Here is a 14,688-nt window from a genome sequence, read left to right as displayed (position 1 = left end):
AATAAAATTAGGATTAGAAGCTCTGAAATGTCCTGGTAAATAGCTGTGCAGACGTGGGACTTGATAGGATCCAGTATTTCCCCACTTTTTTCCTTTCACTCAACTTTCCATTAAAATGCAGAACAGAACCGTGTGAAAATACTTTGGATTATTTTTAACTGAATTACTGAAACAAGCTAACTTTTGAAACATATTCTGCGTTTTAAAGATGCACTTGACGTGCTTCTCACTTACTTGGAGATAACTGTAGCAAGTGCTGACAAAAGCATCCAAATCTCCCAAGCTAAAGGAAAACTGTTGCTGAGGATCTAAACCATGCAGTCAGTCACCCATCCATCCATGACTCAGACCTCATACCAAGCTTCTGTTCTGGATGTGTGGTTTTTGCATGTCTTCTCCAATGGTGTGATGGTGGCAGAAGAAATGGTTTTGCTGTGGTTAGCTCCCTACTTTTATCGTTTCTTTGTGCATGCTTCTACCCAGAATGCTTCCTGATGACAAGCCTGATGTAAATGACATTTTTCTTCTTTCAATTATTGAGAAGTGTGCAAACAAGATTTCTCTTGACGTCTCTCTGCTTGTTTAGTTATTCATAATAAACTCTGTTGTCAGGGTTACATTGTTTTCTCATTCAATAGATTTCTATTTCTGCTGTAATTAAAGGAGACATGACAGAATCCGAATCCAGTTTATACTAAAATGTTTCTTGCCAGTCTGTATTTCTGAAATGTGAAGAAATGAGAATCCTGAACATCAAATAATTTAGGCTCATTCAAACTTTTTAGTCGCTTTTAGGAAGTTTGTCAGATTTGGACTCAAACTCGTGGGAGCCCAAAGAGAAAGTTGTTTAAATAAAAACGTTCCTACTATCTCAATAAACAAACAAAGCTTAATTTTCAAAGTAAAGAGTTAATTTTTGTTTTTGATTGTTTCAACTTTAAAAAGTCTCATTTGACTTGAAATTCTACAAGTTGCTTGCAGGTCATAAGCAATGGTTATTACAGTTACTCTGGACAGTACAAATCAAGGACTATTTTCATATGATACTCTGAGTAAAACAATAATTTTCTTAGTATTCAAGTAAAAAAAAATAATTAACACACTTTAACATCAATTTCACAGTTTCCTATGTGCATAGTAAGGAATACTTGGTGCTTGAAATGTTAAACTAGACAGGAAGTCTGAGATGTTTCTGGGCGGCTGTGATCTCTAACATCAGCGAATACTTTAACACGCTGACGTAGATAAACATTGTTGCCTGAAATTCCTTCCTTGTTGTCATCATCCCATCACCTTCCATCCATTCCTGCCATAAAACATCACTCATTGGGTGTGCTACTAACATACTAAGACTTTTATTTATTTATTTATTTATTTTATTATTTTTATTTATTCCTCTGACTTACAGTTCCCTTCTTTGTATTCCTCTATTTAGTTTAAAAATCGCCTTTTCGACTTGGATTTCTGAATTTCTGACCTATTTTTCAATCTCTCTCTCCCTGTTTTCCCTCTTTACCTCCTGCTTCCCTTTTCTCCGTGTCCTCTCCCTGTCTCCATGTGTGATCTTCTGGGCACCTATGGACCATGACATTGCCATAAACACAAATTTCTTTCTTTGTACTTTTATGTTGTTTTTATTTAATGCCACTTGATGACTATCACTTTTAAAAAAAAAAAAAAACAACAACAAAAAAACAACAACTTGTAAATATTGTGTATTAATGGCAAATAATTCCAGCTACCCTGGGCTGCCAGTGCGTGTCTTGCAGTCTGGTGACTCTCCTGCTGTCATCGCTGACTTTGCTCTGGCTCTCATAAACTGATTTTGTTCAAGGAGAAAGAGGAGAATCTGGACCTTTTCAAATCTTTGGGTTCAGGCTCCTTTGCTTTCTATGCCTTCTGACCTTTGTGCAGCCACACACAAGTTTGGAAACAAAAAGATGAAGAGTCAAGACCGTTGGTTTCATGCTATTACAGGGTGCTCAGTACTTGCATCACTTTCAGATTTGGGGGAAATTTATGGTTCAGTTCACTTTTTCATCCGTTTTCATGTTGAGCAGCGCTGTGAAAAACTATCAGCCCCTTACAGATTTCATCTGTTTTGCTTTTATTGTCACACTTTAATGTTTCAGATCATCAAACACATCTTTGACTAAACAGTAATCGCTGTCAGTGTTCAATTATGAACTGACTGCGTGGTCTATTTGAAAACCTGGTCACACCCAGACCTGATTATAGATGGAGGTACAGTTGGTAGCACTGCTGCCTTACAGCTGAAAGGTCCTGGGTTTGAATCCCAGCCTGGCTTCATTCTTAATGGAATCTCCATGTTCTCCCTGTGCATGCTTGCTTTCTCTCCAGGTACTCCAGCTTCCTCTCACACGGTCTCTAAACGGCGCTTAGGTATGAGTGTGTCTGGTGTTTGTGACCTCAAATGGTCCAAGATACACCTCTGAACTGCTCAGAAAATATAGATAAAAGCACTTTTACAGTGGCCTTTTCAAATTCCTGAGGTTACTGTGAATGAGATTCAGTGGCATGGCAGACTGCTCCTCATTGAAAACCCTCCAGGGGAGAAAGCAGTTCTATAACCAGGAGCAGGTTGGTTTACAAATGAAATCATTGCTTAACATTTAGACTTGAAATGAAATTATGTCTTTATTCATTTCAAACGGATAAAATGTCAAATAATAAAATAAGAAGTATATATCGTGTTAACCATAAAGTAAAAATACAAAACCTTCTAATGTCGTTTGAAAAAGGAGTGGGAGAAGACAAAGTTCAATATATCCTGCCCTCATCCGTCCCATCCAACTATGTCCCACGTTATACATATTTGCACATCTAATTTTTACTCCCTGAGCTGAACCATTTATCTTTGACAAATAAACAAACAAAGGAAGTCTATAGATGGGCTTTTTTTCACAGCTCTGTATATGAGTATATTTAGGGGAAGGGATTTTTTAAATGCTTGTCAGTGTTACCAATTGCAGGTGTGTTGACTCAATGCAGTATTGTTGCTTTGTTTTACATATTTGAACACTAACACATTCATAATGCCTTAATGTGATTTTAATAGGGGTGGTAAACCCAGAAACTACCTTCTACTGCTAAATAACATGTCTGCAGTGTTTGAACCGGAGACGGCCGTTGTAGCAGACGTTTTTTTTTCCTGCAGGACTAGGTTTCCTGCTGAACAGAGACCTCTCTCCACAGAAATGCCACAATGACATGAAGGCATGAACACAGCATGCAAGCTGACACAAGGCATGATCCAGTATTCCACAATATGCAACGCAGCTGCTTCAAATCCCCTCTCTCCAGCCCTCCCACCCCCCAGTCGAGCATTATGAATGTGTTAAACAGGAGACGAGTGCAAATCCTGTGCCTGAGTCCTGTCGAGCTCCAACTGTCCTGCTGTTCAACAAAACGAAAGATAAACTGAGATTTTTAATATTGGTTCCAGTCGAGTAACTGGTGTCTGACAGCAGTTTATTTTTCCACATATTATGCTCATTTACAGAAACGTACTTATGTAAACCACCTTGTAAGGAGAGGATGGAAGGGTTATGAGGGGGGGAAAAGAAACGATAATCATGTTTTGTGACAAAGTATACATAACTCTTTTCAAACGAATATTCAATAAATACAACACATCTGCTGTTATTTTGACAGTTCATGCTCTCTTTTTACCTAAAACACAGAAAGTGTCTGAAAACATAAACGCAGCAACTGTTTAATGCCGCAAAAATGATTTCAAGAATGTGAAATTATTTTATTGTTTGAGACATTTTTGTAAATGTATATCAGTGTATTTCCATGTAACCATTGTAGGGTTGAAATAAATTCTTTCTTTTTGTTTCAAGACAGCCATGGCTTCCTGAGGCTTTAGTGACTAAACCCCCTGAGGGAACTGAACGCTGTTCAGAGCGGCTCCTTGTAGTCGAAGCTTTAACGTTGCTGTTTAAAATCTGAACTAAATAGACCAGGATATCAACAAAAAGTTTATTTGCTGTACTAATTAAACTAAAGAAAGGGAAACTACGTTTCATAGATTCACTGATATATTTCTGCATTTTACCTCTGGTATTTTCGATGATTATTGTTCATAAAACCCCAAATTTTAGCTTGTATTATGAACTCCTAAAAACATTGGCTTACACAGTTATGGAGAAAAGCTCAGACAAAGGGTCATTGCTAAAGAAGAGTTTAATCTAAGCACTTTATTAGAAAGTTAAGTGAAAGGAAGAAAGCTAACTGCAGCCACTTCACATAACCAGGATGTGAACCACAATGATCATTTTCCTTTTTTTACACCACGACAGGCTTTATGGAGAGGCTGGTTTTATTCATGTGACCACACCAATAACTGCTTTAATGTCCAGGATCTCACTGACCAGAGAACTGGTCTGACTTAAACCCTGAGAAGAACCAGTATTATCATGGGGAAGACACGAGACACCAGAACCAGCCGTGCGGATGAGCTGAAGGCTGCGATTGAAGCAACCTGTTCTTCCTGAACACCACAGGCTGAACTCCTCCGTGCCACGGTGCACTGACGCAGTAATTCATGCACATTTCAGTTGATTTTGATTTCAAATTTCCTGATAAACTTGAGTTTTGGGTTTTTATCGATCATCAGTATGGACAAAGATAGAAAATATCCTTCAGTGTGTTAAAATCTAAATGTATGTAATTAAATTACATTTAATTTAAAATGTAATTACGGCATATTCAGGACACGACTAAGTTTATATTGATTTACCCCATACTAATGTCGCCCTGGGCATCTGCCCTCATGACTCGTATCAAACACTGCAGCTGAGCCACGTTTCCCTTTCCTTCCACTCCACACGTAGTCTGCACTGTGCTGGTCCATCACAATAAACACTAATTAGATTTAAAGACATTTGTTGAGAAAAAGGTGAAAACCAGCCGGTTCGATGTGATGTGTCCCTCTTGACCTCTGGAGTCTGTTAAACATAAAAGTCATCACTTTTCAGCTACCTGTTCGAATGTAACGTTTCATGGAAGTAAGTGAAGGACGCATTAAAAGCTCTTCTTTAATGGTTCTAGCCAGACTCTGAGTTTATAAAAGCTCTCAGGTCCAAGGTTACTCGACGCTCTCTTGCACAGTATAGATCTGTTTTATACGCAGCTCCAGCACCTGCTAAAGAGCAGCAGAATCGTAATACGTCAGACGTATGAATACTAGAATCCCATGAAGTTGTGCTTAACATTTTGCATTGATTTGCCTTTAGCAATCCCACAGATATGGATATTTTTGTCTGTCTCAAGTAGAACATATTGTACAGGCTGCATTATGGTTGATGATGAAAAATTTTCAGAGTTTTCTTTTAAAGGTCAATCATTATGCTTTTTATAAAGCTGCTCCTGTTTCATTTATGACGCTTCCAGGTGAGCTAAAATGTTCTGGTAATAATACGTTGCAGGAGCAGAATGAATCAGTTCTAGCGGTTTTCTGCGGGTGTTGTCCTGTTTCAGTCTGGAGCTGAAATAATTCAATAAAATCCTACAGTTATACTTGAAGAAGCAGCAGGTTCCAGCTGCCTGTCAGTGGTTCTCCATTTGTTCAAAGTAGGCAAATTCAGAGGTTCACTCATTAGCTCTTATGGAATATTTAATGTCACGGAGCAGGTAAAGCCATCAGCTCAGCCATCAGATTCAGTGTCTTGGTGCCAAAGCTCAACCAACTCTGAAATAAGTGTAAGGATTTTTTTTTTTTCCTCCTGTAAAGAGTGTTATTTATGTAAAACGTCTCATGCGTTCAGCTGTAGCTCAAATTGATTCATACAAAACCCGGCGGCATCAAATCATTCTGTTAAAAGGATGAAAAGCATTTGAACTGCTGGGATTTATGGTTAATGCACCAAAATGTAATAAAAACCGCTATAAAAACACAGAAGATGTCAAAATAAAAGCTGCTTTTGAGCATTAAACTGGCAGCAGTTAAAAACGCTGCGGCATAAATCGGGTTTAAGAACTCTTTAAGAAGAAAAATTTCTAATATCAATAAATTCCAACATTTGGGGGAAATATTTAATAAATCTTGAATCTCTAAATCATAGAGTTTAAATCCTTTAAATCCTTTACTAGATCCCTGAGGATGTTTTTACAATAACTGTTAGCTTGAAACAGATATATTAATCATACACCCGCCTCACTATCCAGATATACATCATTCAGCTGTTGATGTGGGGAAAACAGTTTCGTTTTTCAACTGAAATTTGGCCGATTTCTCTTTGACAATCCGCTTTAGTTGTTTCAAGTCGGTAGGCCTCTATGCCATCACCCTAATCTTTACAGATTCCCCATCCTATTTAAATCAGTTCTTACTCAAAATTGGTATTCCTTAAAAACCTAATCTGTAAGGGGAAGTGAATAACTATGGTCCTCACCGCACATCAGGTCTTCTGTTTGATTCGGTCACAATGAGACATGCCTTCTGCGCTTCCGTTTAATCTCAACTAAATCGTGTCGGCAGGAAAATGAGACGTCAGGACCCCCCAGAGTTCCTCTCCTCTTCCTCCTCTTGATCATTAGTCTGTTGAGTAATGGCAGCGCTGATCAGCTCAGAGCGAATTTAATCAGGCTCTTCATCTCACAAACTTCTGCAATATTTCTGTTACCTAAAACAAACTGCACGCAGTCGCTGTGTGCTTGCAGTCTGCAGGGAAAGCGGCCGCTGCTGAGAAACTTGAGATCAACTTTGTGCAGCCTGACATGATTCCCCAGGTTGTGTTTGCTGGATGTGATTAATTAGATGTCACTATCGATGAAGGCTCAGGATTAATAAGCGGTAGGCATGCACGTGAATGTAAATGAGTTGGAGATATTCTGAATGAAAAATATATCCCACTGTCTGTTTTGGCTGGAACTTTGTTTTAATCGATATCCTTCAATTCGTTCTGGTTGCTTAAGCTAAAAAAACAAAGAGAGCGATATGATTCTGACATCAAACCACACCTCCTGTTTCTGCGTCCATTTGTTAAAAGCTTAAAGCCACTCAGGCTGCTGATCCAGGAGGAGTTTCCAGATATGTTCATCAGTCAGACAACCAAGCCAGTTGTAAGCATTGCTGTGAACGCAGGCCAGAGCTGATGGCGTTTTAATGGCGGTGCAGCGCCACACAGTGGCCATTCTGTGATGTAGACCTTTTTTCTTTTTAAATAAAAATAAGCCAGAGCTTCACAGGGAGAAACAGAGAAGAGACACAGACATAAAAATAAGAGTCCATGTTTCTGTAATCAAATCAGAGTAATAAAAATCCATTCTAATGAAGAAATGTGCCTTTAATAACAGCAAAGCTCTGTACTGTACTGCACCTCCAGTCAGTTCCCGGTCTAGGCTCCCCTTGCATGAATTACTGCATCAGTGCGCAGTGGCATGGAGGAGTTCAGCTCTGGTTCTGTGGTTGTAATCCGTGTCCTTCTTGGAAACATTCTGGTTATGATGGACAAAAGGAAAGACAGGAAATCTGCAAACAAAAATAGTTTTTTTATGAAATTTCCAACAACATGCCTTTTAAATTTACATCAATGCATTTGTTTGTTTTTTAAATATCAGAGATGCTTTTATTTGTCATGAAATGTCTTTGCAGAAGCCACTCTGAGCAGTGAGTTGTGAGATGCATGGCCACATTTCACCTCACACTGCTCTGTTTCACACAAACACAGATGACCACAGCGTGCATCAGGTAGTGTAATTCATGGGACTAATGAATCACCGGTGTAAGTTGTGTTAATAAGCGTGATCGTTAGTGCTGGACAGGCCTTATTGATCTCTCAGACATGTGTGGGATTTTCAGTTTTAGAACCGAGATTTATCACATTCAGCGTGTCACCAACAGTTTCCTGGGGAGAGCAGGAAGCCGCCTCCGCCTGGCACCTGCAAACAGAAGTGTTTCTCCCGACACACAGATGTGAGCATTTAAACCCCCAACCCTAAACCGTGCGGCATGATTTATTGCTCCTGTTAAAATGCAAATGAATCAATGAGCAGAGGAGAAACACAGGTTGTCTGTAACGGCGTGCTGGCACCTGTAAGAACACGCAGCAGAGACACGCTTCTGATGTTCCAATCAGTCAGGAGGGGAAAGTCACAGTTAGAGAATTTAAATTAGAGTTAGCCTTGGGATGCTAGACTTTTCTTGCACTACTGGCCGTTATTAACTTCCACCAGATGGAGAGAGGAGAGGGCGGAGGATGTGCAGCAAGGATCTCAAGGTCAGGAATTGAACCAAGGACCATGGTGTGAGGACCCATCCACCTAGAAAAAATATCATTCTGCACTGCAGGATGAAAGGCATGTTTAGCTTTGCTATTACAGCAATCCTGAAAGATTTACACATCTAATTCTCCATGTAGTGATTAGGATCTCATTTTGGCAACATTACAAGCTTGAGTAATGAAAAGACGTTAGCCGGGCATAAAGGCTGATTTCAACACGAGTCCTTGGACATTCTTGCTACTTTAGAGGCAATTTAAATCAATAAGAAATACCTTGAGAGAAATTATGCTAAAATGAAATCTTGGAGTAATTTTGAGTGTTCTTCAACAGTTGTTTTCCACAAATTAAATTTGGTTAACAAATGATGGTATTTCCTTCCGTCTAGCTAGCAAATACGAAGAGGAATGGGCTTTCACATGAGCACATGATCTTTATTTGGAAAATGTCTTTTGTTTTTCTTTTATTGCTCCAAAAGCTCTTTAGCCAGGATTTCTGCACTGTTCCACTTTCAGTTAGGAGTTTAAAAATACTCAGAATGGGCTTGAATGTGTTTAATAAACCTAAACCTTTCTCTAGGCTGGAATGACGGTACAGCTTGAAAATTCTGTGTTTAACGTGGTCGTGTCCTGGAAATTGCTGGAGAACCAGTGTCCATGTCCACAGTGAAGCTCCCAGCAAAGCTCCAAAGCCTTTACCATCATCTGTGGATTCATACTTCTGACTGTAACTTCAAATATGCAACAATTGCTGCAACAGCACTGACAAAGAGCCCGCCATATGCTGACTTCAGCACGTTTTCTGAAGTAATTAACCAATGAAAGCAGAAGTATTGCTTTAGGTGTTGCATAACAGTGTTTATCAAGCTGTTTATTGCTGCATTAAAATGAATGCAAACAGTACATTTACCATATGCCACCTTGCAGAACATTTGTTTGTGAGGACAGAAAACTGCAAGCCATGTTATTTTAAACAAATATTTTTTGTTGGACAGTTTCAGCCTTTGATTTACACTGCAGCTCCGCACTGCCGTTTTGGACCACTGAGTATAACACTACAAATGTTTCATAACAAATGTTTCAGGTGATTTAGTAAGCAGAATGGAGCTCCTGTTCTCTCAAGAACGTTTGATGAGCTTTTGACCAGAGTGCTCCGAGGAAATAGCCTTTACTGCACCTGAGCCTCACGTGGTCTCTGAATTTATCCCTGTGTTTAGCTTTTTGTTTGTTTGGGGTTTTTTAACAGTGCATTACTTCTGGAGAATACACTGTGGAATATTTACTCATGTAACAGTGTTGCTTGTGTAATATTGTTTGAAAGAAAACCGTTAAAGTTTAGTGATGATGAGATCACTCTTCCAATGGAAGTAGGAGAGTTATCGGACTGCTGTAGAAACTGTCTCTCGGCCTCACAGTGTGCCTGCGAACCCAGGACAGCAGCTCTAACAGAAGTCAGGGGTCGCCTCTTTATCAGCACGACAAGCCGCCAGCCTGGTCACCTCCTCCCTGCATTTCATCCCCACCAACGATGAGCCCAGTCTCTAATTAAACGTCATTGTTGTGGGTTTGCTGACAAAGGGCACAGGTGTACAGAGTGGACAGTAGGGGGCCAAACACACAACCCAGTGGAGCGCCAGAAGTGGGGCCCACTCTGATAGAGCTGTAGATACCAAGTCCCAATATGGTACTGCATTAAAATAAAATAAACTGTTTTAGTGCCCCAAGGTCCTGTTCTTAGCCCACTTTTTTTTAGTTTGTATATAGTTCACATAGTTAGTATACATAGTTTGCCAGAAGTGTTCAGATTTACAATGATAATAAAGCTTCTGTGTCACTTACAAGCAGATTATATCTGTGTCAGCACGATGAACTGAAGATTTGGAGTTCATTCAATATAATTAGAAAAGTTATTTTTAGCACAGAGTATTAAAAATAACCTGTTCATCTGTCTTTTCTTAAGAGACTGGTCTTTTATCAGTTATTTGTAATGTTGGTTGCTAATCTCAGTTTTATTTCTTCAGTTTAAACTTTGAATAAGAGCCTTTTGTCACTCAGTCCATCTGAAGACAGGGTTTGGAAAATTAGCTGAGATTCCAAATACTGAAGTGTATTTTCTTATACTGTCCACTAGATATAGTATGGAAACTACAGAGCTAAAGTAAGGCACTGGAGATGAAACTCTGGACAGAAAACTAAAGTCAATCTTGGAGTGTTTTACTAATGCTGCTATGTATCTCCTCCAGTGTTGTCCCAGGGCCATTCGAAAATAAGTGGAGCATCACAAAAATCCCAGGGGACGATGAATTATTTTTTGCACAACACATCAGCACCTTGAACAGTCCTCTGTGGTTTAGTTGCTTCAGACACGTGGGAGAGAAGAACGATGCTGGATTCAGTCCAGACTCTGTTAACATTGTCTGGGAACCATGCAGGACTTCCTCCAAAGGAACTGAAAACTAAAGCCAGGAAGGCTTTTTGGTATCGAGTGAACACTTGACATTGTATAAAAAGTGTCAGCAGCATCATGTTCTCCCACAGATTTGTTTCTAAAATCCTTCAGTTTCTTCTCCCAAATATTGTTCGAACTCCCGGAGCATTGAGCAAGAAAACTGTTGCAGAACAACTAAAAGTTATTCGTGGATTCACCTTTCACAGTTTCATGTTTTAAAAGCTTAAAAATGAATTTGACAGAATAGAAAGTACAACATTTCCCTCTTAAAGATGAAGTGAAAAGTTTTTAATTTTTGGAAAGTGTACTTGGCGATTCCTCCAACTGATTGCTTCACATCTTCATTGAGACTCACCGTATCCCTCATCGCCTCTCATCATGTCTGTCCTCTGTCTAATTTCCTGGCTGCCCCCCCTCTCCTCTCCTCCATGTTGAAACCCCTCTTTCTCTTCTGCCTTGTGTGGTTTGCGTATCCCCCCCTTTGCCTCTCTCTTCCTCCTCAGACACTGCAGACGGCGGCTCGGGACTCGGCACCGGCGCCATCGTGGGCATCCTCATCGTTGTCTTCTTGCTGCTGCTGGTTGCCGTGGACGTCACCTGCTATTTCCTCAACCAGTGCGGCCTCCTCATGTGCATCGCCGTCAACGTTTGCGGGAAAGCCGGCCCGGGCGCCAAGAGCAAGGACATCGAGGAGGGAAAGGCAGCGTTCTCGTAAGCGCACGCATTGGAATTTGCTGACTGCCTCTGTATTTATTTAAGGAAAAATCTAATCTGACATGCTCTGTAAATTCTGATAAAAATGCACCAGATGCCATGGCGACTTGGTGGAGATGCAGCTAATGTTCATAATGCAGTGCACCGTAACAGGCCCACAGCATCACAGCATCCTCCACTCTGCTTAACACGAGTACAATCACTAGCTTAGCAAATTTGAAGAAAGTAAAAATGGCAAAAAGTAGTTACGGTTTTGGAGTAAAAATAAGAAGTGTTGGTGATAAAAAATATATATATATTGTGGAAGCAGAAATTTATTAAAAATACTTCCTCTTGTAATAATTAAAAAAGGATTCATTTTTCTAAAATTTGCAGAGTGCGATTCCCCTGTTAAACTAAAAGACACATTTACTTTAAGGCTTTTCACACAGCCCAATCATTTCACCGGGAATAGTGGAGGATGCTGTTTCTCGAACAATGAGTGCGAAATGCAATTATGTTCGATGATTAGGAATTACTGACAATGCTAGAATGTTTGGAGCAACATAATTACTAATGCAACCTTCCTGAAAAGACCGCCGTACTTTGATCAAGAATTCACCTCAATATGTTCGGCAGCTCCTCCTTACGGAGGCAACGCACACAACAAATAAATATTTCAACCTAAGCCTTCACAAAACACTTCTTCAGAGCCTGTGCCATGCTGTGAACCGAGTCGCAGCGGCGAGATCTGCAGAGATGTTTTGCACCTTTAGATCTCAGACATGTCGTTCCCTGCCAGCAAACGCTTTTAAAGCCGAGCACAATCAAGAGAGCCGAGTGCGGCGGCGGCGGCGGTGAAGCCCTCCGGGGGGAAAAAAAAAAACAAAAAAAAACCTGCAATCAGAGCACGCAGGTTGGTGGAGGCGGAAGATGATCAAATATTGGCTTGAGTGAACGCGACAGCGCGGTTGACAGCCAAACAGACCCTCTATGTGTATCTGAATCTTTGAGCTCATTTGTTTTACGCTGCTGCCGATCGTTTGCGTGAGGTGACCGTGTGTTCCTGGGCCGCAACGTTGAGCTGCCTGAGCGAGACCTCCTCACGTCTCACAAACACACGCCTGCAATTTATGCATCCGTTTGCTCTTTCCTTTCTTTCTGACGACAGGAAGGACGAGTCCAAGGAGCCGATTGTGGAAGTGAGAACAGAGGAAGACAACACCCCGAACCAAGAGGGAGGGGGTCCCACCGAGCCCAATGAGACCACCCCGCTGACAGAACCAGAGTGAGAACCGAGCGCTTTAATTGGCTCTTTGAGAGACGGTCCAAAACCGCGTCTACACACTGAGCTGGTGGATTGATGGCTTAAATATGTAGGATTTTCAGATAAAACAAGACAAATATAAAAACAGTGCTGTATAGAAGTATTCATACCCATTGAACCTTTTCACATTTTGTCACAATACAACCTCAAGTTTTAGAGTACAATATCAGAACTGATGTGACAAACCAACATGTAGTAGCTATGAAGTTGCAGAGAAGTAATTCACGGTTTTGTTTGTGTCGACGTTTAGCAGCAGCTTTGTTGAGGTTTCTTCCAGCTTCGCTTATCTATACACTAAAACTCCTGATTCAGTGCAAAATGGCTCGACGTCATTCAAGCTGAATGGAGAGCAACACGTCTACAACAAGTGCTTAATTGGATTAAAGTCTGAGCTTTGACTAGGCCGTTCTAACTCAAGAATACACAGTGGCCTGCAGAAGTATTCGTACCCCTTGAACTTTTCCACATTTTGTCACATTACAACCACAAGCATAAGTGTATTTCATTGACATTTCTTGTGAAAGGACAACACAAAGTGCTACTCAATTGTAAACTAGGAAGACACTTACAGGTGATTCAAAATATTTTCGACAAATATAAAAATGAAAAGTGAGGTGTGAAAACGAATTCAGCCCCCTTTTCTCTGTCTGTACTGAGGTTAGATTACACACAAGGGTAATCATTAGCAGTCGCCAGGCAACCTCTCCGTTTTCTTTCCATTTCACAATCATGTTGCAGTTTGTGTTGCTCTGTCACATTAAATCCTAATGAAATTCATTTTAATTTGAGGTATTAATATTAAGATAAACTGCCTAAAAGTTTAATGGGTATTAATGCTTCAGTTGATGTACGGCTTTGAGGCTGAGAAGCTACATTTCTTTTAGCTGTTTTCATGCTCGTTGTGTAGTATAGATTAGGAAGCTGTTTGAAGGAACATTCATAACATAACATTCATTGCTGCCTAATGTTTCAAAAACATGTTGGTGTGGAGTTTGAACAAACAGAGTGGAGAAAATGACGGGTGACTTGCTGAGACCAGAATCATTTCAGCTCTTTAGGTTTAGGGTCCAGCTGACGTTGGATTTATGTGGCTTTATGTTGTTTCTGTACCAAACAGAATCCCTTGAGCTTCTGTAAAAGCTCAGAGCAGAAGCTGTAGACCAACTCCTTCATCCTGGGAAAACTGCTTGTCCATTCCTTTGATTATTTTGTGTTTTACCCTCCAATATTTTGTTGCTAACATTTTGACTGTATAGATTTTTTACTTCTTCCATTGAAGCACAGAAGCACTTAAAACCTTGTTGTTACCCTGACTTGCACTCTCACTCTACCCTTCTTTGTTTCACATTTTTTTGGCTCTATGCTTCCTCTCCTGTGTCCACCTCCCCTCTTCTGTCTCTCTCCCCCACCACTCCCTGCTACTTCCTGCCAAACAGACCTGCCGCTGCCGACTCCCCGAACACGGCGGTAAACCGACTCCCCCCGGCTGCTGCTAACTCGGTTACAGAGGCTTTTAGCACGCCACAGACTAACTCCTCTCCTAAAAACACCGCTGCAGCCCTACCCAATTCACCTAAAGCAGACTCCGAATGCAGCGTCGGGCCCCTGGTTGACCTCAGCGACACTCCAAAAGTTGCCCCTGCCTCCAGCCCTGCTGTATTAGAGCCAGTTAGCCCACCGTCCGCTAATGGCGACAGGCCTCAGAACCTGTGTGAGTCAGTGAAAGCCCCCAGCAGCACCCAGAGTAAGGACTTACAAGTAGACGGCCAGAGCAACGATGCCTGCTGTGTCCCATGCTCAGACTCCACCACATCAACCCAAAATGAGTATGAACATCTCCGTTTCCTTTATTGCTCCCTTTTGTTCTGGTCATTTCATGAGGGCTGCCATTTTTTAAAAGAACTTCACCCTTAAACGGTTCTTCCCACATGCATGGTTCTGTTCAGAACAGAGGTACTGCTGCATCTCAGTCT

General features: G+C 40.8%; 1 protein-coding gene across 6 annotated transcripts in view; it reads left to right on the top strand.

Moving 5' to 3' along the window:
- ncam1a (neural cell adhesion molecule 1a) overlaps positions 1 to 14,688 on the top strand; it is a 285,015-nt gene that overhangs the window by 260,180 nt on the left and 10,147 nt on the right. For 4 of the 6 annotated variants that reach the window (XM_044141318.1, XM_044141320.1, XM_044141319.1 and 1 more), the window contains 3 exons: positions 11,199 to 11,406; positions 12,560 to 12,676; positions 14,152 to 14,541. In XM_044141318.1, coding sequence (XP_043997253.1) covers positions 11,199 to 11,406; positions 12,560 to 12,676; positions 14,152 to 14,541 — 715 coding nt within the window. The remainder of the gene's footprint in view (positions 1 to 11,198; positions 11,407 to 12,559; positions 12,677 to 14,151; positions 14,542 to 14,688) is intronic. The other 2 variants (XM_044141323.1, XM_044141322.1) reach the window with 1 other exon arrangement.

The sequence above is a fragment of the Gambusia affinis genome, linkage group LG15 (assembly GCF_019740435.1).
Source record: "Gambusia affinis linkage group LG15, SWU_Gaff_1.0, whole genome shotgun sequence".
Taxonomy (NCBI): Eukaryota; Metazoa; Chordata; class Actinopteri; order Cyprinodontiformes; family Poeciliidae; genus Gambusia; species Gambusia affinis.
Note: the sequence above shows the minus strand (reverse complement) of the source record. Positions and strands in the feature narration are given on the sequence as shown.